The sequence below is a fragment of the Brachycentrus maculatus genome, unplaced genomic scaffold (assembly GCF_059751285.1).
Source record: "Brachycentrus maculatus isolate JH-2025_06_01 unplaced genomic scaffold, ASM5975128v1 h1tg000884l, whole genome shotgun sequence".
NCBI lineage: Eukaryota > Metazoa > Arthropoda > Insecta > Trichoptera > Brachycentridae > Brachycentrus > Brachycentrus maculatus.
The window spans coordinates 1-25,043 of NW_028281609.1; the positions used below are offsets into that span (position 1 = coordinate 1).

Genomic DNA, 25,043 nt, shown 5'->3' on the forward strand with positions numbered 1-25,043 from the left:
CAAGGACAGAGTGGTGTGGCGCTCTATTCTCTCTGCCTACCCCTGCGGTGAAACGGCGTAATGGTTATTAAGTTTTTTTTTTTACTAAGTAAAACTTAAATTAAAAATAAATAAATAAAAGTGATTTTTTTCCTATTTAATATTTATTCAATGTTACCCTGGACTGGTACCTGAAGCGGAGGGCTGATCACCTTTCCTTCATGTGTCAGCGTTCAAGATAACACTGAGTTTATATGATGCAGTGCCCTATGCACAATAATCAACCTGATTTTATTTTAAACAATAATGACATCTGTTGAAAAATTGTATAAAGAAAATTATCCAATCTCCGAACCATATTCTCAGGGGGCTTTTCCATATATTTGACTAACTATGTTCGCCTTGTAATACTTGAAAAATAATCACAATTTAATTTAACTAAGTTAAAACTATTACCATGTAAGGGTTCCAATCATCAGCACTCCCCAACGCTTTAATTTTTTAAATTAAAATGTAACTTTCTTTGAAAATCACTATAAATATTTTATTATAACTTAATTATAATGTCTACCGGTTTCCAAGCTGACCGCTTCTTTATCAAAACTGATTAAAAAAGAAGCGGTTAGCTTGGAACACGGTAGACATTATAGTTAAGTTATAATAAAATATTTATAGTGATTTTAAAACAAAGTTACATTTTAATTATAAAATGGAAAATCACAAAGTTAGCGTTTCAAATATAAATTATACTTTAATTATTATTTTTGTACTGGTACCTGAAGCGGACGGCTGATCACCTTTCCTTCGTTTTAGTTCGCCTCCGTAGTGTAATGGTCAGCACGCTCGGCTACCGTTCTGGAGGTCCCGGGTTCAATTCCCAGGGGGGGGGTAAAATAAATATAAGTGATTTTTTCACTGTACTATTTATTCAATATTACCCTGGACTGGTACCTGAAGCGGAGGGCTGATCACCTTTCCTTCATGTGTAAACGATCAAGATAATACTGCGTTTGTATTAGCAGTGCCCTATGCACCATTGGGGTGCGGATAAGGGTTTTATTATATTATTATTATTGTATAATGCAAAAGAATTTAAAATAAAGAAAAACAAAATAAAATGTGTGCATGGTAGTCAAAAGCGCCAGCCGCTACGCCACTGAGTCTTCATTGTCTATTTTATGATAGGAATTTTTCAGTGACGTACGTGGAGATGACGCTGCCTTAATTACCCCGATTTAACTTAGCCCGATTGCAAACACAGCGAGGCAGATAGGCAAAGCAAACGATAAACACGGGGTTTAATAAACCGAGAAAAAAACAAGTCATTGGGACACTCCCACAGCAAGAGATAAAGAGTCTTACACACACTGCTTTTTGTATTAATTTTTCTAGTTTTGTACTGTTTTGAGGGACAAGGTCACATGTTCGAAGCGGGCCTCTTTACGATCGGAGCAGAGTAGCTAAACGACTGTTGTCTTTCTTTATCAACCTTGCGGCCCCCCCGGTAGTGTATTTATTTATAGAGTCACATATTGCTTTTTATATGAATGTTTCGAATATTATACATTTTTGAGGGGCAAGGTCACATGTTTAAAGCAGGCCTCTTTACGATCGGAGCAGCCAAACAACGGTGGTCTTTCTTTATCAACCTTGCGGCCCCCCGGACTTATATTTGATCATAGAGTCATATATTGGTTTTTATATGAATGTTTCGAATATTATATAGTTTTGAGGGGCAAGGTCACATGTTCGAAGCAGGCCTCTTTACGATCGGAGCAGAGTAGCCAAACGACTGTTGTCTTTCTTTATCAACCTTGCGGCCCCCCGGTAGTGTATTTATTTATAGAGTCACATATTGCTTTTTATATGAATGTTTCGAATATTATACATTTTTGAGGGGCAAGGTCACATGTTTAAAGCAGGCCTCTTTACGATCGGAGCAGAGTACCTAAACGACTGTTGTCTTTCTTTATCAACCTTGCGGCCCCCCGGGCTTATATTTGTTTATAGAGTCACATATTGGTTTTTATATGAATGTTTCGAATATTATATAGTTTTGAGGGGCAAGGTCACATGTTCGAAGCGGGCCTCTTTACGATCGGAGCAGAGTAGCCAAACGACTGTTGTCTTTCTTTATCAACCTTGCGGCCCCCCGGTTGTGTATTTATTTATAGAGTCACATATTGCTTTTTATATGAATGTTTCGAATATTATACAGTTTTGAGGGGCAAGGTCACATGTTTAAAGCAGGCCTTTTTACGATCGGAGCAGCCAAACAACAGTGGTCTTTCTTTATCAACCTTGCGGTCCCCCGGACTTATATTTGATTATAGAGTCACATATTGGTTTTTATATGAATGTTTCGAATATTATATAGTTTTGAGGGGCAAGGTCACATGTTCGAAGCAGGCCTCTTTACGATCGGAGCAGAGTAGCCAAACGACTGTGATCTTTCTTCAACATCCTCGCAGTTCGGATGTATATCTATTTATTTAATTTGACATTTCAAGACGGATGACGGGGAATATGGCTGTCTGAGTATTTACCGGGCTTATGACCTGTCATGGGCTGGTTTGATCACTTTATTTATTTATTTATTCTACCCATGACTGACGACCACACTACTTAAACTTTTGAAACAAGTGATAAAGAGAAGAAGAAAGGAATAAGTTACTAATTAATTATCCCTCACGCTTACTGCAGGAGTAGGCAGAGAGAATAGAACGCTACACGAGTCTGTCTGTCTTTGCAAACTATCTTAGCCTCTTCTACATTCACGCGTCTCCTCATACAGACCTCGCCTAAGTACTTGTAACACTCACACAGGCCATGCCTTTGTAGGTTTTTTTTTTGTACTTGTAATTATAATATATTGTCCGCCTCCGTAGTGTAATGGTCAGCGCGCTCGGCTACCGTTCTGGAGGTCCCGGGTTCGATTCCCAGAGGGGGATCTAATAAATATAAGTGATTTTTTCACTCTGATATTTATTCAATATTACCCTGGACTGGTACCTGAAGCGGAGGGCTGATCACCTTTCCTTCGTGTTTTAACGATCAAGATAACACTGCGTTTATATGACGCAGTGCCCTATGCACCATTGGGGTGCGGATAAGGGTTCAAATGAAAATGAAAAGTATAATATATTGTGAAATGCAAAATAAAAATATATATATATATAGTTTTGTAACTATGTGTTTTTTTGCGGCGTCTTTACTCAGGGATACTAATTGCGTTGAAATTTTGCATAATATAAAAAAAGAAAACATCTTGTTTAAACAAGAAAATGTCTTTACTATGGTCAAGTACCTTTTTGGATTGTTTGCCCGCGGAACAATGAGTGCCAACATCGTAATAGTTTGGGAAAATATCGTAAACCCTGCGTCAACACGCGGCTTAGCGAGATGTGAGCTGTACTCACAGTGACTTCTAGAAATAATACTCACATAATATTATCATATGACTTGATTTATGATAGATCCACAACACGTACGCTTGATGGTTTCCATCACCCGACTTTCTCATATAAAGTGCCGGACGAATGGTAGAACAGTGTGCCTGCAGTGCAGAGTGTAAGGGAGCACTGCCCGCAGAATGGAGGTCAGACTACTCCCTGAATGCTAGAACAGTGTACGGTAGATGTACCTGCAGTGCAGAGTGTAAGGGAGCACTGCCCGCAGAATGGAGGTCAGACTACTCCCTGAATGGTAGAACAGTGTACGGTAGATGTACCTGCAGTGCAGAGTGTAAGGGAGCACTGCCCGCAGAATGGAGGTCAGACTACTCCCTGAATGGTAGAACAGTGTACGGTAGATGTACCTGCAGTGCAGAGTGTAAGGGAGCACTGCCCGCAGAATGGAGGTCAGACTACTCCCTGAATGGTAGAACAGTGTACGGTAGATGTACCTGCAGTGCAGAGTGTAAGGGAGCACTGCCCGCAGAATGGAGGTCAGACTACTCCCTGAATGGTAGAACAGTGTACGGTAGATGTACCTGCAGTGCAGAGTGTAAGGGAGCACTGCCCGCAGAATGGAGGTCAGACTACTCCCTGAATGGTAGAACAGTGTACGGTAGATGTACCTGCAGTGCAGAGTGTAAGGGAGCACTGCCCGCAGAATGGAGGTCAGACTACTCCCTGAATGGTAGAACAGTGTACGGTAGATGTACCTGCAGTGCAGAGTGTAAGGGAGCACTGCCCGCAGAATGGAGGTCAGACTACTCCCTGAATGGTAGAACAGTGTACGGTAGATCTACCTGCAGTGCAGAGTGTAAGGGAGCACTGCCCGCAGAATGGAGGTCAGACTACTCCCTGAATGGTAGAACAGTGTACGGTAGATGTACCTGCAGTGCAGAGTGTAAGGGAGCACTGCCCGCAGAATGGAGGTCAGACTACTCCCTGAATGGTAGAACAGTGTACGGTAGATCTACCTGCAGTGCAGAGTGTAAGGGAGCACTGCCCGCAGAATGGAGGTCAGACTACTCCCTGAATGGTAGAACAGTGTACGGTAGATGTACCTGCAGTGCAGAGTGTAAGGGAGCACTGCCCGCAGAATGGAGGTCAGACTACTCCCTGAATGGTAGAACAGTGTACGGTAGATGTACCTGCAGTGCAGAGTGTAAGGGAGCACTGCCCGCAGAATGGAGGTCAGACTACTCCCTGAATGGTAGAACAGTGTACGGTAGATCTACCTGCAGTGCAGAGTGTAAGGGAGCACTGCCCGCAGAATGGAGGTCAGACTACTCCCTGAATGGTAGAACAGTGTACGGTAGATGTACCTGCAGTGCAGAGTGTAAGGGAGCACTGCCCGCAGAATGGAGGTCAGACTACTCCCTGAATGGTAGAACAGTGTACGGTAGATCTACCTGCAGTGCAGAGTGTAAGGGAGCACTGCCCGCAGAATGGAGGTCAGACTACTCCCTGAATGGTAGAACAGTGTACGGTAGATGTACCTGCAGTGCAGAGTGTAAGGGAGCACTGCCCGCAGAATGGAGGTCAGACTACTCCCTGAATGGTAGAACAGTGTACGGTAGATGTACCTGCAGTGCAGAGTGTAAGGGAGTCTAATAGCCGCAAGTTAAAAACAGTAGTTTTGATATATTATGTTATTTTTGTCGAAATATTCTGTTGGTTTTCCAATAATAAAAAATATATAAAATGATTACTCTCTACCGAGTGGTTGGGCTAGCTATGAGAAAGCCCGTCGCGATCGGTCTCCGGCGAGCGCTCGTGCAGCACTCCACTCGCGAGCTCTTTGTGTAGCGGATGCCCCACCACGTGATGACCACCTAACCTCCGAACATACCGACTTGTAGTTTGCGAAGGTAATGTAAGCGCTTTGCAATGTATTATTTGAACGCCTCTCCCGGACTTTGCGACTTTGCAACGACACCCAACGGATCATTCCAGTTATATAGCTTAATCCAGTTATTTAAATTATATAGCGCTATTTTCGCAAAATGGTGCCTCCAGGGCGCTGATACACACACACACATACACATACACATGTATATATCGTAGTCATACAGGAGAAAGTGACCAAGTGCATTTTTTACAAAAAACATGATCATTGACTATTTGATATCTTACTAGCTTAATATTGCCCTGAAAAAAATCCCTAAGGATTCTCAACTTGGAAGTATAATATATTAGAAGTTTAAAAATGACTAACTGCATTGGTGTTTATTTTGTTGCCAAGCAAAAGTGACTTGAATGGCCCTCCTGAGCATTTTATATACATATATATATACATATATATATATATATATATATATATATATATATATATATATATATATATATATATATATATATATATATATATATATATATATATATATATATATATATATATATATATATATATATATATATATATATATATATATTTATATATATAGATAAGTTAGATAAATATGTGTGATTTTTTCACTATAATATTTATTCAATATTACCCTGGACTTGTACCTGAAGCGTAGGGCTGATCACCTTTCGTTCATTTCAATTTCAATTCAATTAAATTTCATTCAACAATTTTTTTTATACATACATAACAAACAATATTCAAGGCGTATATATTAAAAGTAAGCAAGAAGACTTAAAGGTGTAGATGAATCGCGCTCTGGAAAACTCCTATAATATATTCATGTGTTAACAATCAAGATAACACTGCATTTATATGATGCAGCGCCCTATGCACCATTGGGTGCGTATAAGGGTTAGAAAAAACAAACAACCACTACTTCTGATACTACCATCACGCCGTTTTCCGCAGGGGTAGGCAGAAAGGATGAAACGCCACACTGTCTGTCCTGACACTCCTGGCTTACTTCGTTCTTCTTCACATCCATACGTCTAGTCATACATGCCCTCCGATTACGCAGACTTTTGACAGCACTACATCCTAAGTACAGCGAAACCTCTTGTCTATCGTTCCCGGAATAATCGTCTTCTCGGATGTGTCATTTATTTATTCTAAACCCAAATTCATTTCATACAAAACCCCAAGTGCACATTGGCGGGCTTATTGCTAAAAAGCAATATCTTCCGACCAACCAAAAACAGACTACTGATATTGGTCAAAACGTTTGATACCATATATCGCTCACTCCTTTCAGCAACGTCATAAATCAAAAATCGACAATTTTCAGTTGTGTATGTTTTCAGAATGCCCAGAAAATGTACTATATCCCAGCAAAAGCGGCATATTTTTAACTTAATATTTACCCGCTACAGGGCAGAAAGTGTTGTTTTTGCATTTTTAAGAAAAGGTATTCTTTAATTATTTTTTTAAATGTACTTTATATTTTTCAAATGGAGAAACCCCTTAAGGTTTTACCTAAAAAGATCTGTTGCACAGTAAAAAGTTCAATCAGTGGCTTGATATTTATTTTTAATACATTTCATTATATTTTTAAACTTTAAAAACAATCTCCTGAAAAATCAAGTTTTTTGATTTATGACGTTGTTGAAAGGAGTGAGCGATATAGCTGTTTGCAATCAGAGGGTAGATAGTACTTGAACAACAGCAAAGGAAGAAGGGAGTTTAGGGAAGGAGGTAGAGGGAGCAGGTTCGATGGACAGTTAGGGTTCTAATGATAGATAGTAATGTCTCAGACATTTCTCAAAAGTTTTTATATAGTTATAAGTTAGTATATCAAGGTGTGTTTAGCTACCTACCGTGCTGGAGGTCCCGGGTTCGATGCCCAGGGGAGGTCGAAAATAAATATTAGCTATTTTACAATGAAAAAAGTTTAGTATTTAGTAATACGTACTTCTTTAAACAAAAAAAATTACATATTATTTATTCAAACAACTTTCTGTCAAAACATTGTGAGCGGGTACGTCATATCGGGGTTCCACTGTACTTACGAAACTGGTAACAGCCGGTGCAAAAGATTCGGAAAATTTACGACACAATTACGGGAGATTACCACGTCACGAGGTATCTGAAAATAGCGCACCGAGTGCGTGATGAAAACGTACGCTGAAGAATTTCTAAGACTCTTCTTCATCTATGTTGAGATGTCAAAAATAATAAAATAAAAAAAAATATATAATTGGAGATAATCCAGATTTGTGAACAAGTATTTGGACACACTCAAAATGTTGCAAATAAATTCTTCTTCAAACCCTTATCCGCATCCGATGGTGCATAGGGCACTGCATCATAAATGCAGTGTTATCTTGATCGTTGAAACACGAAGGAAAGGAGACAAACCGTCCGTTTCAGGTACCAGTCCAGGGTAATATTGAATAAATATTATAGTGAAATAATCACTTGTATTTATTTGACCCCCCACCCTGGGAATCGAACCCGGGACCTCCAGTACGGTAGCCGAGCGTGCTGACCATTACACTACGGAGGCGGACAAATAAAAGAGAAATAAATGAACCGGTCAAAGTATAAGCTAAAAATAATAAAATGAATATTATATTTTTAATTTATGTTTTACTCAGTAAATACCACTATTTCTTAAAATCTACTGTGACACGTGTTTCGATGCATTCCGCACCATTTTCAAACACCGTACTAAGTAAAACATTTATTTTTTGACATCTCATCAAAGATGAAGAAGAATATGGAAGTCTGGGCATTTACGGGGCTGACGACCGTCATAGGCTGGTTTAAGTGATCACTTTACACACGTGTAACATTCAACAGTTCTACCCATTATTGACAACCACACTACTCAAATTCTTGGAAGTTCTATATATACGAACCAATTTAGAAACCTCGTTCTTGAATCACTAGAACTTCACTAGAGACATCTATTGGTGAGATGAAAAGAAAATTTTTATTGAACAGAAACTCTTTTATTAAATAGTGAGATGTAAAGAAGCTTTTTACTAAGCTGAAACTCTTATATTAATAATAATAATTTAATAATTTAGTCATCACTTGAACCAGCCTATGACGGTCGGCAGCCCCGTAAATGCCCAGACTTCCATATTCTTCTTCATCTTTGATGAGATGTCAAAAAATAATATGAAAATAACTCCTGTAATTGGAGATAATCCAGATTTTGTGAACAAGTATTTGGACACACTCAAAATGTTGTAAGTAAAACATTGATTAAAAATGGATAGATTTCACCACAAATTGACTGCCGAATCAATTAATGAATATGATACTTTCTGGCGTTTCTCATGTGTGTGATTATAATCCAGGATTCGGACCTCACATACAATTGACAGAATTTCTAACTAACTAACTAACTAATCAGCACGCCGCTTCCCCGCAGGGGTAGGCAGAGAGAATAGGGCGCCACACCACTCTGTCCTTGCAAACATTCTTCGCCTCTTCCAAGTTCATGCATCTCCTCATACATACCCGCCGATTGTTACGACTCCTAACCTGACCGCTTTCAAGTATTTGGCATACCTGATCGTGCCATGTTTTTCTCGGTCTTCCTCTGCTTCTTTTCCCGCTAACATTCGCCTCGTAAATTTGTTTTGCCGTTCTTTCCTTACTCATTCGTTCTAACCATGTCCAAACCATCTCAACACACCTTTTTTAATTTTATCGATAATGCTTATCTCAGCTTTGCATTCCTTCCTTATTTCACTATTCGTACATCTATCATACATCGTTTTGTCGCACATTCTTCTGAGAGATCGCATTTCGACTGCATTCAGTCTGCTTTCATCCTTCTTTTGCCAACTCCATGTTTCACTTCCATACATTAGAGTTGGAACCAGGACTCCGTTGTGCACTGCCAGTTTAGCTTCCGCTGATAGGTTTTTATTTGCTTTAACTGATTTCAGTGCACCATTAACTTTGTTCCCAGCATTCTGACAGAATTTCTGCTTGATAAAAAGCTGACGAAACCATGAGGACCTATTCCGCCACTGGAAAATATCGGAGACCTGTGCTAATGTGCAAAGGCAAATAGCCGCAAGTTAAAAACAGTAGTTTTGAGATAAACTAGTTTATGCCAACTTGAAATGATGCTTTTTGCCAACACGTGTATCACATTAATACAATTTTGCGGCTATTTGGATAATGAATATCTCGGTAAAGCAAAGAGATGGAGCAAAGTCTGTGATTGTATATGATAGAGGCCAGTTATAAGAATGCTTTGGGCCGTGTTACGCCAAACAGCCGCAACTTGAGTTACGTCCAGTTGCCTCTACACGTTAGTGTGTGGTCACCAAGACTTGTGCTAAAAAAAATATATTTTAACCTTCCCCTCCCGGTGATATGTATTTACTACAACTCGACTTTTCAAATGAGAATATCAATATAAAATAATTTTTTTTTGACATCTCAACATGGATGAAAAAGAATATGGAAGTCTGGGCATTTACGGGGCTTACGACCGTCATAGGCTGGTTTAAGTTTAAACATTCACCAGTTATACCCATGATTGACAACCACACTGTTATTTCTTTAATTAAACCATATCCGCTCCGTAGGTGAAGCATGTGGAGTCCACAAACTGTCTCCAGGCTTTTCTGTCGGCTGCCAGCTCCCTTGCATCCTCCCAAGTCAGATCTGCGTCCCGAGAGTTCTGACGAGATCTGCCGACGAATTGTGAGCATTGGCTGTGAACCTGATGCCTTGTAAAAGAGGCAAGCTTGATGGCGGCTCTCGGGAAGCATGCGGAGTTATTTCTTTAGTGATTTTAAAACAAAATTATTTTTTAATTATAGCATAAATATTTCCCTTAATTATTTTTTTTTAAATTCATCTTTATTACTTGTAATATTCACATAGCTTCTTCTTTGCAGGCGAACGTCCGTGCCCGCCCACCGCGAGAATGTGGCTCCGCAGCGAGAAGCGCGAGCGCCACCTGCTGCCGGGTAAGCCCGCCAAGCCCGGGCAGGCCAAGCCCTGGAAGCACGCCAAGCCCGGGCAGGCTAAGCCCTGGAAGCAGGCCCTCAAGCGCGACATCGCGCGCAGCGGCCTCAAGGCCGTCGCCAAGTCGGCGGAGGCGCTCGACAAGTGCGGCTTCGCCAAGAGCATGGAGAAGGGCTCCGCCACCGCCGTGCGCTGCTCGCAGAGGATGAACTCCTCGCGGGGCAACTCCCCGCAGGGAGAGAAGATCGCGCCGCTGCGGCCCAAGGGGCTGTTCGTCAACAGGATCGACGCCAAGAAGCCGCAGCCCAAGCCCGCGCCCATCGAGCCCGCAGAGTCCATCAAAGACGGAGCTCTCCGCTCCAGAATCGTCAACGCCAATATCCGCATCCGCAACGGCCAGACTGACAAGCCCGTGGGCTTCGCGAGAGCCGCCATCACGTCCAAGAGCGCGCTCGAGGACGAAAGAGAAAACCGCGTCGGCAACGACGGCGCCAAGCAGGGCTGCCCGCGCAAGAGCCGCCGCCTGGAGAAGTCCGAGCGCTCCGCCGTCGTCAACGGCTCCCCGTGCCGGAAGGCCCGCCAGCTGCCCCGGAGGCCCGCCAGCCAGGCCGTGCCGGCGGCCAGGAGGGTCGCCGTCAGGCGGCGCGGCAGCGCCGACGTCGCCAAGCCCCGGGAGGTGGAGAGGTCGCCCGAGGTCCCGGAGCTGGCGGCCGCGGACTGGGCCGCCATCGTGGACCACGAGATGACCATGTACGAGAAGGAGCTCGCGAAGATCGGCCGCTCGGAACAGATGGTCGGCGAAGAGTCCGACTCGGACGCGAACGTCAGCGACGCCAACCTGTGCCTGCAGGACGATCGCCTCACCGAGTTCATCGCGATAGAAAGCTCGCGGTACATCGAGATCAAATCTACGAAAGACTCGAAGATGTTCACCCGCTGCAGCAGCGTGGACAGGAAGAGCTTCGAACGCAGCGCGGGCGGGAAGTGCCGCAAGCCCTCGACGAATTCGCGGAAGATCGCCGCCGAGGCTTGCAGCAAGGCGGCCAAGCGGCGGTCGTCGGCCGTCGAGCTGACGCGGCCCTACCCCGCGAGCGAGGACGCCTCGGCGCGGAGGATGTCTGAGGACCGGATCGTCAAGATCACCGTGGCGGAGATCGCGGAGATCTCGGAGATGGGGGAGATCTCGGAAATCTCAGAGATAGCGGAGATCTCGGAAATGGAGCAGCTGGCCCTGGAGGGCTTCCGGAAGCTGCCCGTGCTGAGCCTAAGCAGCGCGGAGCTCGAGGAGCTGGTGGCGCGGCGAGGCAGGCCGGCCGAGGAGTGCGGAGACCAGATCCTGCAGGGCTTGCAGCAGCCCGACTTCATATCCATGCTGGACGAAGGGGACATGTGCAAGAGGCAGAGGCGGAGGTAACCCGGCGTCACTCTACCCCCGTGGCCATATTATATCGCTCACTCCTTTCAAGAATGTCATAAATCAAAAATTGACAATTTTCAGTTGTGCATGTTTTCGGAATACCCAGATGTACTTTATCCCAGCAAAAGAAGCATATTTTCAGATTAATATTTACCCGCTACAGGGCAGAAAATGTTGTTTTTGCATTTTGCAGAAAAGGTTTTGTTCAATTATTATTTTTTTCAAACCCTTATCCGCACCCCAATGGTGCATAGGGCACTGCATCATATAAACGCAGTGTTATCTTGATCGTTAACACACGAAGAAAAGGTGATCAGCTCTCCGCTTCCGGTACCAGTCCAAGGTAATATTGAATAAACATAAGAGTGAAAAAATCACTTATATTTATTTGACCCCCCCTTAGGAATCGAACCCGCGACCTCCAGAACGGTAGCCGAGCGTGCTGACCATTACACTACGGAGGCGGAGGCGGGAGTTTTATATATATGAACCAATTTAGAAACCTTGTCCTTGAATCACTAGAACTTCACTAGAGACATCTATTGGCGAGATGTATTGATTTTATTTTATTTTTATTCTTTATATAACATTTATAACATGTACAATGCATTACCAATGACTGCCTCCATGTGATGGTGAGATGATGTCTCTGTCTCCCCTCCAGACTGTCGTCGTGCCGGGGCGCGGAAGGCCCGGGGGGCTCGGCCATCGAGCGGCTCGAGGCGCTCAGCGACCTGCAGCTGCCGCCCTCCAGCTTCCTGCAGGACATCAGCCAGAGCCTGGCCGCGCCCGACCAATGGGTGAGTGCACACTCTTCACTCTTCACTCTTCACTCTTATCCCAATCGAGGCAAGAGCAGATACTTCTAGAACAAAATCTCGAAACTATCCTGACCAAAACAGGCCGACGCAGACTGTGCGCCTAAAGCGCGGTACTGCTATACAAGAGGACTGTCATATAGTACCTGCCGCAGCCTGGTATATCACGGTTTGATGACTTGGCGCACAGTCTATATCGGCGTGCCCGCCGTGCGTTTGGCACACAGTTTGTCAGTTTGGACGCGCATTTGGCGCACAGCCCGTGCCGGCTTGGATAGCACGTTATTATTTGACAGTCTGTCTACTACATCAGAGTCGGCTTGGATAGCGGCACCGCGCATTAGGCGCACAGTCTGTGCCAGCTTGTTTTTGTTTGGATAGTTTCCTCCGCGCGTTTGGCACACAGTCTTTGCCGGTTTGGATGGTGCTCGTAGCGCGTTGGTACACAGTCTGTGTAGGTTTAGATGATGCTCGCCTTGCGTTTGGCACAATCTGTGTCAGTAAGAGCAAAAAAATTCTCGGGTCATTTTTGACCGAGGCACAGACTGTGTGCCCAACGCGCGGTGGAAACTATCCAAATCAAAACAAGCCGGCACATACTGTGTGCCCAACGCGCGGTGGAAACTATCCAAATCAAAACAAGCCGGCACAGACTGTGTGCCCAACGCGCGGCGAAAACTATCCAAATCAAAACAAGCCGGCACAGACTGTGTGCCCAACGCGCGATGGAAACTATCCAAACAAAAACAAGCCGGCACAGACTGTGCGCCTAATGTGCGGTGCAGACAGACTGTCAAAAATTAACTGCGCGGCAGTTGCTATCCAAGCCGGCACAGTCTGTGCGCCAAATGCGCGTCCAAACTGACAGACTGTGCGCCAAGTCATCAAACCGTGATATACCAGGCTGCGGCAGGTACTATATAACAGTCCTCTTGTATAGCAGTACCGCACTTCAGGCGCACAGTCTGTGTCGGTTTGTTTTAGTTTGGATAGTTTCCGCCGCGCTTTGGGCACCCAGTCCGTGCCTCAGTCAAAAATGGCCCGAGAATTTTTTGTTCTTATCATCGACCTTAGGCCTGTTTAGCTCAATTATCGGATGATACTTTAAGGCCATTTGACTCGTTGTTCTTATGACGATGAGTCGAATGCCTGGCAAAATTGGCCAGAGAATTTTTTTATCTTCCGGGCCTTTTTAGCTCGCAAACTTACACTCGTGTACTAACTAATATTACCAATGACTACAGCTGTCCGGAGCCGAGACGGACGTCAGACTGGACGCCCTCCACTCGGAGAGTCCCGGCCTGATGGGCTGCGGCGACTCGGAGCCCTGCGATGACCAGGCAAGTCGGCCTTCCCTCACTCGCTTGACTAACTGACCAGCTGACCAAAACGCCTAATTTATTATTATTAATAATAATAAAACCCTTATCCGCACCCCAATGGTGCATAGGGCACTGCGTCATATAAATGCAGTGTTATCTTGATCGTTTACACATGAAGAAAAGGCGATCGGCCCTCCGCTTCAGGTACCAGTCCAGGGTAATATTGAATAAATATGACAGTGAAAAAATCACTATTATTTATTTTACCCCCCTTGGGAATCGAACCCGGGACCTCCAGAACGGTAGTCGAGCGTGCTGACCATTACACTACGGAGGCTATTATTATTACTTTGTTAATTTATTTATTTAACTTCATGAACAGAAAAGAAATAAGTACACAAGGCTTATTGCTATATAGCGATATCTTCCAGCCAACCAAAAACAGACTAGTGATATTGGTCAAAACGTTTGATACCATATATAGCCGTTTGCAATCAGAGGGTAGACAGTGCTTGAACATTTAAAAAACATAAATTACAAATTGATGATAATAATAAGGAAGGCAAAGGAAGAAGAGAGTTTAGGGAAGGAGGTAGAGGGAAAAACTAAGGGAGGTGGTTTGATGGACAGTTTACGGATAAATGGTTTATAAATAAATAGATAAAAAGAAACGTGTGTCGAGATGGTTTGGACATGTCGCTCACTCCTTTCAAGAACGTCATAAATCAAAAATCGTTGATTTTCAGTTGTTCATGTTTTCGGAATGCCCAAAAAATGTACTATATCCCAGCAAAAGTGGCATATTTTTAACTTAATATTTACCCGCTACAGGGCAGAAAGTGTTGTTTTTGCATTTTGAAGAAAAGGTATTGTTTAATTATTTTTTTAAATATACTAAATATTTTTCAAATGGAGAAAAAACCTTCAGGTTTTACCTAAAAAGATCTGTTGCGCAGTAAAAAGTTCAATAAGTGGCTTGATATTTTTTTCTCATGCATTGTATTATATTTTTAAACTTTAAAAACATTCTCCTGAAAAATCAAGTATTTTGATTTATGACGTTCTTGAAAGGAGTGAGCGATGTGGAATGTATGAGGGAGGAAAGAACAGTTCTGCTACTCTACTGACAGTATACAAAAGACACTTTTAAGCGTTTCCCGCAAACAATGTGTTAGTATATATCGTGGGTGTACTAGTAAAAGACGTTAACTCTAAAATCCCCGTTTGAATAATCCACGTTATTTAAAGCTTTTAGCCTGAATAAAATACCCGCTGTTAAACTAAAAGTTGAATTTACTCGTAAAACCACATATATCGCTCACTCCTTTCAACAACGTCATATATCAAAAATCGACAATTTTTAGTTGTGCATGTTTTCGGAACGCCCAGAAAATGTACTATATCCCAGCAAAAGCGTCATATTTTTAACTTTTGAAGAAAAGGTATTGTTAAATTATTTTTTAAAAATATTTTTCAAATGGAGAAAAAACCTTCAGGTTTTAACTAAAAAGATCTGTTGCACAGTAAAAAGTTCAATAAGTGGCTTGATATTTAATTTTTAATACATTTCATTATATTTTTAAACTTTAAAAACAATCTCCTGAAAAATCTAGTTTTTCGATGTATGACGTTGTTGAAAGGAGTGAGCGATATATGACATTTGAAACTACTTGCTAGGAACAAACTACTTGCATAAATATAAATGTGACATTTCAAACTACTTGCAAGGAACAAACTACTTGCATTTTGCAAGGAACGTTGAAAACTTTATAATATCGCTCACTCCTTTCAAGAACGTCATAAATCAAAAAACTTGATTTTTCAGGAGAACGTTTTTAATGTTTTAAAATATAACATAGTGTATTTAAAATAAATATCAAGCCTCTTATTGAACTTTTTACTGTGCAACAGATCTTTTTAGGTAAAACCTGAAGATTTTTTCTCCATTTGAAAAATATTTAATATATTTAAAAAAATAATTAAACAATACATTTTCTTCAAAATGCAAAAACAACATTTTCTGCCCTGTAGCGGGTAAATATAAAGTTAAAAATATGCCTCTTTTGCTGGGATATAGTACATTTTCTGGGCATTCCGAAAACATGCACAACTGGAAATTGACGATTTTTGATTTATGACGTTCTTGAAAGGAGTGAGCGATATGCGTCATTAGTCGAAAATGCATATTTTTGAGGTAACGTATTTTGTCAGTACACTAACTAACTAACTAGTTAGTGTACTGACAAAAAACGTTACCTCGAAAATATGCATTTTCGACTAATGACGCATATTATAAAGTTTTCAACGTTCCTTGCAAAATGCAAGTAGTTTGTTCAAGTACAAGTAGTTTTTCGAGGTAACGTTTTTTGTCAGTACACCCACAGTATAATATTGTATGCTGAGAATGCAGAGTGAATTGCACATATTGGTAAATGGAATTTTGCTAGGACACGCAGTGTGCACATTCTGGGAAATTGCTTTTAGTTGATATATGTATATATTCCTATAATATCCCTTTGACTACCGGGATTTTTCAGCCTACTATCCCAGAAAGAAAAAAAAATACAATAATTGAAAATTTTTACACAATCCTGAATTTTATTCATTTAAAGAACAATTAAAATATGGAACAAAGGCAAAATAAATTAATGGGTAAATGATCGAGAGTTAATTCTATGAAAATTGTAAAATTGTTTATATTTCAAAAAAATTCTCTCACTTTTCGTGTGTATATTAGGTTAAAATGGATAAAAACAGTAAAAATGTATGTAAAAAGAACTCCACCGAAAAGACACACAAGGTGGCTGTTGCCGACGGAGGTTAGAGGTCAATATAAAATATGGAACAAAGGCAAAATAAAGGAATGGGTAAATAATCAAGAGTTAATTTTATGAAAATTGTAAAATGTTTATATTCTTAATTTCTCTCTCTTTTTTGTGTGTATATTAGGTTAAAATCGTTGAAAACAATAAAACATGTATTAAAAAAGAACTTCACCGACAAGACACACACGGTGCAACCAAAAAAAGTTCTTAATATGTAAAAATTGTGACGTATCTGGCATTTCTCGCTAGAATACCTAAAGCCAATATATATCAAATTTTAGTAGCCAAAGGGTTAGTGAAAAAAAAACGCCACATTAGTACTTTTAAAAATTTTCGACGAGTCGGCGATTTCGAATCGCATTCGTTCGCGCGCCTCGCGCCAGACTGACTTGCGAAATTGCACCTGCCGGATGAGGCGTCGTCAGAGTCGGCGACTCTGCGAGGTCGCCAGGCGCGCTCCCCCCGCTAATGGTCGTTGTGTGACGCAGGACGAGGGCGCGGACCCGGAGCCGGGCGACCTGGACTCGGGGATGCAGTCCTCGGCCACTCCCGACCAGATCGCGGCCTGGGTGGACGCCTTCGACCCGTATCTCTTCATCAAGCAGGTGAGGCTGGCATCATTATGTATCTTTCAAAACCATCAAAATTTCAGGTATCATATTGTATCTTTCAAAACCATCAAAATGTCGGGCATCATTTTGTATCTTTCAAAACCATCAAAATGTCAGGCATCTGTATCTTTCATAACCATCAAAATTTCAAGTATCATTTTGTAACTTTCAAATACATAAAAATTTCAGGTATCATGTTGTATCTTTTAAATACGTCATAATGTCGGGTATTATTTTGTATCTTTCAAAACCATCAAAATGTCAGCCATCATTATGTACCTTCAAAACCATCAAAATGTCAGACATCATTATGTACCTTCAAAACCATCAAAATGTCAGACATCATTATGTACCTTCAAAACCATCAAAATGTCAGACATCATTATGTACCTTCAAAACCATCAAAATGTCAGCCATCATTATGTACCTTCAAAACCATCAAAATGTCAGACATCATTATGTACCTTCAAAACCATCAAAAAGTCAGGCATTAACTAACATTTATGGCATTAAAAACATAAATTAAAATGTACGCAAGAAGACTTTTGTTTAAAGATGTAGAAGGATCCCATATGGGAATACCCCCTCAGGCACATGGAACAGGTATTGTTCAGCATATCTTCCTACTGGCATAACCATCGGCAGGTTGCTCCTGTGTATAGGAATGGGAAACAATCTATGCCGACGCTGTCTTAGCTAACTATCGCGAACATACAGACCGATGCTCCGGATAATTTAAGGATTATCCATCATACCGCGCAACAATGGATAGAAATGCCTCATCAAATGCACATTCCTTCTAGTTCCTAAACTGTTGTAGCCGAGCATACCCTGGAGGAACTCGGTCCGGTAGAGCCAAGGATAATAACATATTGGACATTTGTGAACCAGACAGCTGCAGTATACAAACAGATCGATGAAATTGTCACAAATGTGTACCAACACTGGCGTCAGCCACTTGACGGATGTCATATTTTCCACTCAATGGAAAAAAATTAAAAAAGCTTAAAAGGACACATTCAGAATGTTGGATACTTTAGAAAAGCTATTTATCTGTGTGTTTTTTTGCCCACGCAGCTGCCGCCCCTGGAGACCGTGCTGCCCGGGGCGCCGCGCGGCCGCTGTCCGGCCCTGCCTCTGAAGACGCGCACCAGTCCGGAGCTGAGTCTGGTGAGTGCCCAATTCGCCATCCCTATATCCCACATTCAGACTTGCGTTCCACAACCGACTCACGCAAGACCTCCATCTTTCTACATATTATTAATATAAATTCGGTAGTGTAGAGGCAAAGGGGTATATCTGTCTCAGACCAAATTTTACAGGAGAGCAAAAACAAACTTGTGAAAATAAATAACGCATTTGTTTTACGTATTTTTAAGCGTACATATCGTAGTCATACGGGAGAAAGTGACCAAGTGTATTTTTTACAAAAATGTGATCATTGACTATTTGATATCTTACTAGCTTAATATTGCTTAACCGGATCCACGCGGCTCGCATAACCGTATGTGTTTTCATAAAACATGTCCCATACGCGGCTGACATAACCGTTTGTGTTTTTACATTGCTCCAAGTTTCGTCGAACCTCAGTTCAACTTGGAGGGATTTTTTCATGGTGTGGAACTTTGGATAAAATAATACGTCAATCCTTGGCCTTATGACATCTGTTGAAATATCTGACTAATAATTTGTAACATCACAAGGATAAATAAAAGAACAGATCCCTGATTTTTCTTGCGGTCGGTAATTAGTCCGCGCCATTATCATGCCCCATATCTGTCTCACTCTCGACGCTACGCATCGCCAGTGGGTAAGAGTGACACACGATGCGCGCTTTGATTTATTTATGTTACGATCTTATTTGTTTATATTACGATATATTACAAGAATAATGTGACACAAGTGTATTATAGAGTACCAAAAGGCACAATGAATCCCATTGAACGTTTTTGTTTAGGAAAATAAATCGTTTCATAACTAAATACATGATAAAAGTAATCATTTTAAAAACGCATTTACAGGGCTGACGACCGTCATCGGCCGGTTTGAGTGATCACTTTACACACGTGTAACGTTCACCAATTCTACCCATTATTGACAACCACACTACTCAAATTCTTGGAAGTTCTATATATATGAACCAATTTAGAAACCTTGTTCTTGAATCACTAGAACTTCACTAGAGACATCTATTGGTGAGATGTAAAGAAGCTTTTTATATGTGTTTAACCTGCGCCTTTGTCCGCCTCCGTAGTGTAATGGTCAGCACGCTCGGCTACCGTTCTGGAGGTCCCGGGTTCGATTCCCAAGGGGGGTAAAATAAATGATATAAGTGATTTTTTCACTGTCATATTTATTCAATATTACCCTGGACGGTACCTGAAGCGGAGGGCTGATCACCTTTCCTTCATGTGTAAACCATCAAGATAACACTGCGTTTATATGACGCAGTGCCCTATGCACCATTGGGGTGCGGATAAGGGTTTTATTATTATTATTAAAAATGACTAACTGCATTGATGTTTATTTTGTTGCCAAGCAAAAGTGACTTGAATGGCCCCCCTGAACATTTTACGTTTTGTTAGTTGGTCACTTTCTCCTGTACAACTACGATATGATCCAATTTCGACACATTGTTCTTGAACCACTAGAACTTCACTAGAGACATCTATTGGCGAGATGAAAAGAAGCTTTTTATTGAGCATATATATTATCTTAATAAAAGTAAATAATTATTGCAACTACAGCTTTATCTTATTGCCAGATTGTAGAATAATTTAAGACATTTTATGGAACAAACTTAAAAAATGAAAAATTTGACAGATACACCCCTTTGCCATCGCACTACCATATTACAGTCAACATTTTGAGGGCGTCCAAATACTTGTTTGCAAATCTGGACTATCCCCAATTATAGGAGTTATTTTTCATATTATTTTTTGACATCTCAACATGGACGAAGAAGAATATGATCCGCACCCCAATGGTGCATAGGGCACTGCATCGTATAAACGCAGTGTGATCTTGATCGTTAACACACGAAGGGAAGGTGTTCAGCCCTCCGCTTCAGGTACCAGTAGGGAGTAATATTGAATAAATATTTGAGTGAAAAAATTCACTTATATTTATTTGACCCCCCCCCCCGGAATCCAACCCGGGACCTTCAGAACGGTAGCCGAGCGTGCTGACCGTTACACTACGGAGGCGGATAAAAGACATGAATTTATTAGCCAGCAATAACACTTGAGAATGATCCATTATCCGTAACTGTTCTCTCGGCTCTGGACCACTCCTGATGGACCCTAACCCTGTTGCAGGTTTTGGACCTGGACGAGACCTTGGTTCACTGCTCGCTGCAGGAGCTCGCCGACGCCTCCTTCAACTTCCCTGTGCTGTTCCAGGACTGCCGCTACACCGTGAGTACAACAGTCAGCTCCGCGCCTCCAAGTTCGGCCGACAGTCGACCGCTGTCGTCCGAACTGACAAACAGTTTTCCAAATGCTTCTAATCAAACAATTTGTCAGAGGCGTAATTGTTAACACGAATATTGGTATGCTGAAAAAATTGTCACGATAGTGAGATACATTCATGTACGGGATATGATACGAACTATGGACGGTGGAATGTTCTTTTGGTGGTTTTATGTACGCTTGAAGAAAAAATGTGTGATATGCATCGCGGGCCACAAGAAGACACCTGGGTTGGCCACCCTCGAACTAATGGATCAGGTTTGATGGACAGGATTCTGATGATAGATAGCAATGTCTCAGACGTTTCTTAAAAGTTATTACGTGTGTGTGTGCAGGTACACGTGCGCACGCGGCCGCACTTTGCGGAGTTCCTGTCGCGGGTGTCGCAGCTGTACGAGGTCATCCTCTTCACGGCCTCCAAGCGAGTGTACGCCGACAAGCTGCTCAACCTGCTGGACCCCGCGCGCCGGTGGATCAAGTACAGGTCACAACCATAACCAACCCCTCAAATACAGGTCAAACGGATCATCGCATCACCCCAAATACAGGTCGGGTGGATCGCTCATTTGCTCGTCCGTCGTAACCACCCCCTCAAATACAGGTCAAACGGATCATCGCATCACCCCAAATACAGGTCGGGTGGATCATTCATTTGCTCGTCCGTCGTAACCACCCCCTCAAATACAGGTCAAACGGATCATCGCATCACCCCAATCGAGTCGGGTGGATCGTTCATTTGCTCGTCCGTCGTAGCCACCCCCTCAAATACAGGTCAAACGGATTATTCATTTACTCTTCCGTCATTGCATCACCCCAAATACAGGTAATCAAATAGATTTTTTAAGATGATGAATATGGAAGTCTGGGCATTTACGGGGCTTATGACCATCATAGGCTGGTTTACAAGTGATCAACTTTACACACGTGTAACATTCACCAATTCTACCTATTATTGACAGTCACACTACTCAAATTCTTGGAAGTTCCATATAAATATATATATGAACCAATTTTGAAACATTGTACTTGACTCACAAGAACTTCACTAGAGACATCTATTGGTGAGATGAAACTTTTTTATTAGTATTTGAGGTCCGAATCCTGGGTTATAATCACATACATGAGAAACGTTGGAAAATATCATTCTCATTTTTATTAATTTAGCTTATAATTTGACCAGTTAATTTGTTTACAACATTTTGTCATAAATGAACTGGTGTGTTTTCTACAAATTCAACGCCAAATCGACAGATAAATAAAAAAGGTACGTTTGTTTGCGGGCAGGCTGTTCCGCGAGCACTGCCTCCTGGTGAACGGCAACTACATCAAGGACCTGAGCATCCTGGGCCGGGACCTCAGCAAGACGGTGATCGTGGACAACAGCCCGCAGGCCTTCGGCTACCAGCTGGAGAACGGCATCCCCATCGAGAGCTGGTTCGTGGACCGCAGCGACCGCGAGCTGCTCAACCTGCTGCCCTTCCTGGAGCACCTGGCCTCCGTGGTGAGTAGCCCCGGCGTGCTCGTGTGGGCGCTGCTACTCGCACCGGCACGGCCGCGTGAGTGGTGTGAAATGGGCCTGCATGTCTGTGCGGGTGCTTCAACTCGAGCCGGCACGCCTGTGTGGGTGCTTCATCTCGGGCCGGCAAGCTTGTGTGGGTGCTGTATCTCGGGCCGGCACGTCTATGTGAATGATGTAACTCAGGCCAGCATGTCTGTGCGGGTGCTTCAACTCGGGCCAGAACATCTGTGAGTGGTGTAAAATGGGCTAGCATGTCTGTGCGGGTGCTTCAACTCGGGCCAGAACGTCTGTGTGAGTGGTGTGAAATTAGCCCTCATGTCTGTGCGGGTGCTTCAACTTGGGCCAGAACGTCTGTGTGAGTGGTGTAAAATTGGCCGTCATGCTTGGGTGGGTGCTGTATATCAGGCCGCCACATTGTCTGTGTGGGTGCTTCAACCCGGGCCGGCATGCTGGTGTGGGTGCTTCAACCCGGGCCGGCATGCTGGTGTGGGTGCTGAAATCAGGCCGGCACCTTGTTTGTGTGGGTGCTGTAATTCTAGCCGGTGTGTTTGTGTGAGCCGCCACGTTTGTGTGTTGCGGTCAAGGCGGGCGGCGTGGCTCGCCCCGTTTGTAACCGACGCCCCCCTAAATGTGTCGCAAATGTGTGCTTGCAGAAGGAGGACGTCAGACCGCACATCCGGGAAAAGTACAAGCTGTTCACCTACCTGCCGCCCGACTAGCTCTCGCTGGAGCCCAGACCACAAACTGATCCATGGACGGTGTATTTTTTTAGAAATTGTGTCCTTTTGTTATGTGTATTTTTTTGGCCAGCGTCGAAAACGCGACTCGGGCGCTCTCTCTCTATATAAATATATATATATATATATATATATATATATATATATATATATATATATATATATATATATATATATATATATATATATATATATATAAAAGGTCTTCAAAAGTTGTACGCGGCGGACACCGCGCTTTGGACTGTGACAATTTGAAATCAATGGCATTTAAAAAAATATTTCAATGGATTTTTCTCACGATGTTGGCTTATCGGCTATTAATATGAAAAATCACAAGACTACCGGTAACGTTCTTATTGAAATCTGTAGGGAACTAAGGGAGATATGAAGGTTTAAACTTTACATATTTTAATACAACTAAAAACGGACACCGCTATATGTCATAAAATTTTACGTCATCGGGTGTGTTATGGGGCGTATCCCTTTATGTATCTGCTTCGTAGAGCCGTAATAGCAGTTGTGTGGATTCGTTTCTGTGACGTCATTCGTTACCAACCTACGAAAACAATGTTTTAACGAAGGCGATTTTGCAAATAAAAATGACGAATGAAAATATTGATTATTGATATGAAAATATTGACATCATCAGACAAGTTGTTATTTTATTCTATAAAATGGAGTTCCACCAAGAAATGTCAGTACAAAACTCAATGGACGTTTTTCGCTCGATACCATGTAGGGATCTAACCAATGACCATCATGCCGCTTCTCCGCAGGGGTATGCAGAGAGGATGGAACGCCACACGACTCTGTCTTTGTAAGCATGCTTTATTTGTTAAGATTTGTTTATTTGTTATCTGTATACACATAAAAAATATTAAGGAAATATTGAAACACATATATATATATATATATATATATATATATATATATATATATATATATATATATATATATATATATATATATATATATATATATATATATATATATATATATATATATATATATATATATATATATATATATATATATATATATATATATATATATATATATATATATATATATATATATATATATATATATATATATATATAATATATATGTTTATATATACAGAGGAAGACCGAGAAAAACTTGGCACAATCAGTAATAATCGTCGGGTATGTATGAGGAGATCCATGAATGTAGAAGAGGCAAAGAATGTTTGCAAAGACAAGAGTGGTGTGGCGTTCGATTCTCTCTGCCTACCCCCGCGCTGAAGCGGCGCGACGGCCAGTTTCTCTTCAAATTCTCACAGTTTCAAAGTCGGGCGTGCCCATTATCGGAATACTCACTTGTGTCGTCTTTCTCTGTAATTCGATCAATTTTATTTGTATTTTAAAACATTGTCAAATTCGGGCAATGTCAATATTGAATTTATTATTGAATTGTGAAACAATTTTTTTAAATATCTAGAAACATGTGTTCCTCCTTATGTGTTATTTTTTTTAAATAATTAAAATAATATTTTATCATTTAAAAACAAAATGTGTACGGATATGTATGTGTATGTATACATATCGCTCACTCCTTTCAAGAACGTCATAAATCAAAAATCGTCAATTTTCAGTTGTACATGTTTTCGGAATGCCCAGAAAATGTACTATACCCCAGCAAAAGAGGCATATTTTTAACTTAATATTTACCCGCTACGGGGCAGAAAGTGTTGTTTTTGCATTTTGAAGAAAAGGTATTGTTTAATTATTTTTTTAAATATACTAAATATTTTTCAAATGGAGAAAAAACCTTCAGGTTTTACCTAAAAAGATCTGTTGCACAGTAAAAAGTTCGATACGTGGATTGATATTTATTTTTGATATATTGTATTATATTTTAAAACTTTAAAAACGTTCTCCTGAGAAATCAAGTTTTTTGATTTATGACGTTCTTGAAAGGAGTGAGCGATATGTATAATTATACAGTATCGAACAGATTAATTGAAACAATACTTTTTTTGTCGTATTTTCGTAAAAAGTTTTGTAAAATCTTTAATTTATTAGT

General features: G+C 41.5%; 1 protein-coding gene across 1 annotated transcript; it reads left to right on the forward strand.

The window, feature by feature from the left end:
- Positions 1-10,211: 10,211 nt before the first annotated feature.
- Positions 10,212-23,111, forward strand: LOC148299924 (uncharacterized). The gene is made up of 9 exons (XM_088275494.1): positions 10,212-11,688; positions 12,360-12,495; positions 13,758-13,853; positions 17,149-17,265; positions 18,349-18,441; positions 20,589-20,687; positions 21,077-21,225; positions 22,026-22,242; positions 22,914-23,111. Exons 1-9 carry the CDS (start codon positions 10,238-10,240, stop codon positions 22,977-22,979), a joined length of 2,424 nt encoding a protein of 807 aa, XP_088131620.1. The 5' UTR covers positions 10,212-10,237; the 3' UTR covers positions 22,980-23,111.
- Positions 23,112-25,043: the final 1,932 nt, after the last annotated feature.

Excerpts from the sequence above, each read along its gene's own strand:
- LOC148299924 (XM_088275494.1), top strand. The coding sequence starts at position 10,238 with ATGTGGCTCCGCAGCGAGAAGCGCGAGCGCCACCTGCTGCCGGGTAAG. Across the intron at positions 12,496-13,757 it reads TGGCCGCGCCCGACCAATGG|CTGTCCGGAGCCGAGACGGA; the intron begins GTGAGTGCACAC and ends CAATGACTACAG. Across the intron at positions 21,226-22,025 it reads CGCCGGTGGATCAAGTACAG|GCTGTTCCGCGAGCACTGCC; the intron begins GTCACAACCATA and ends GTTTGCGGGCAG.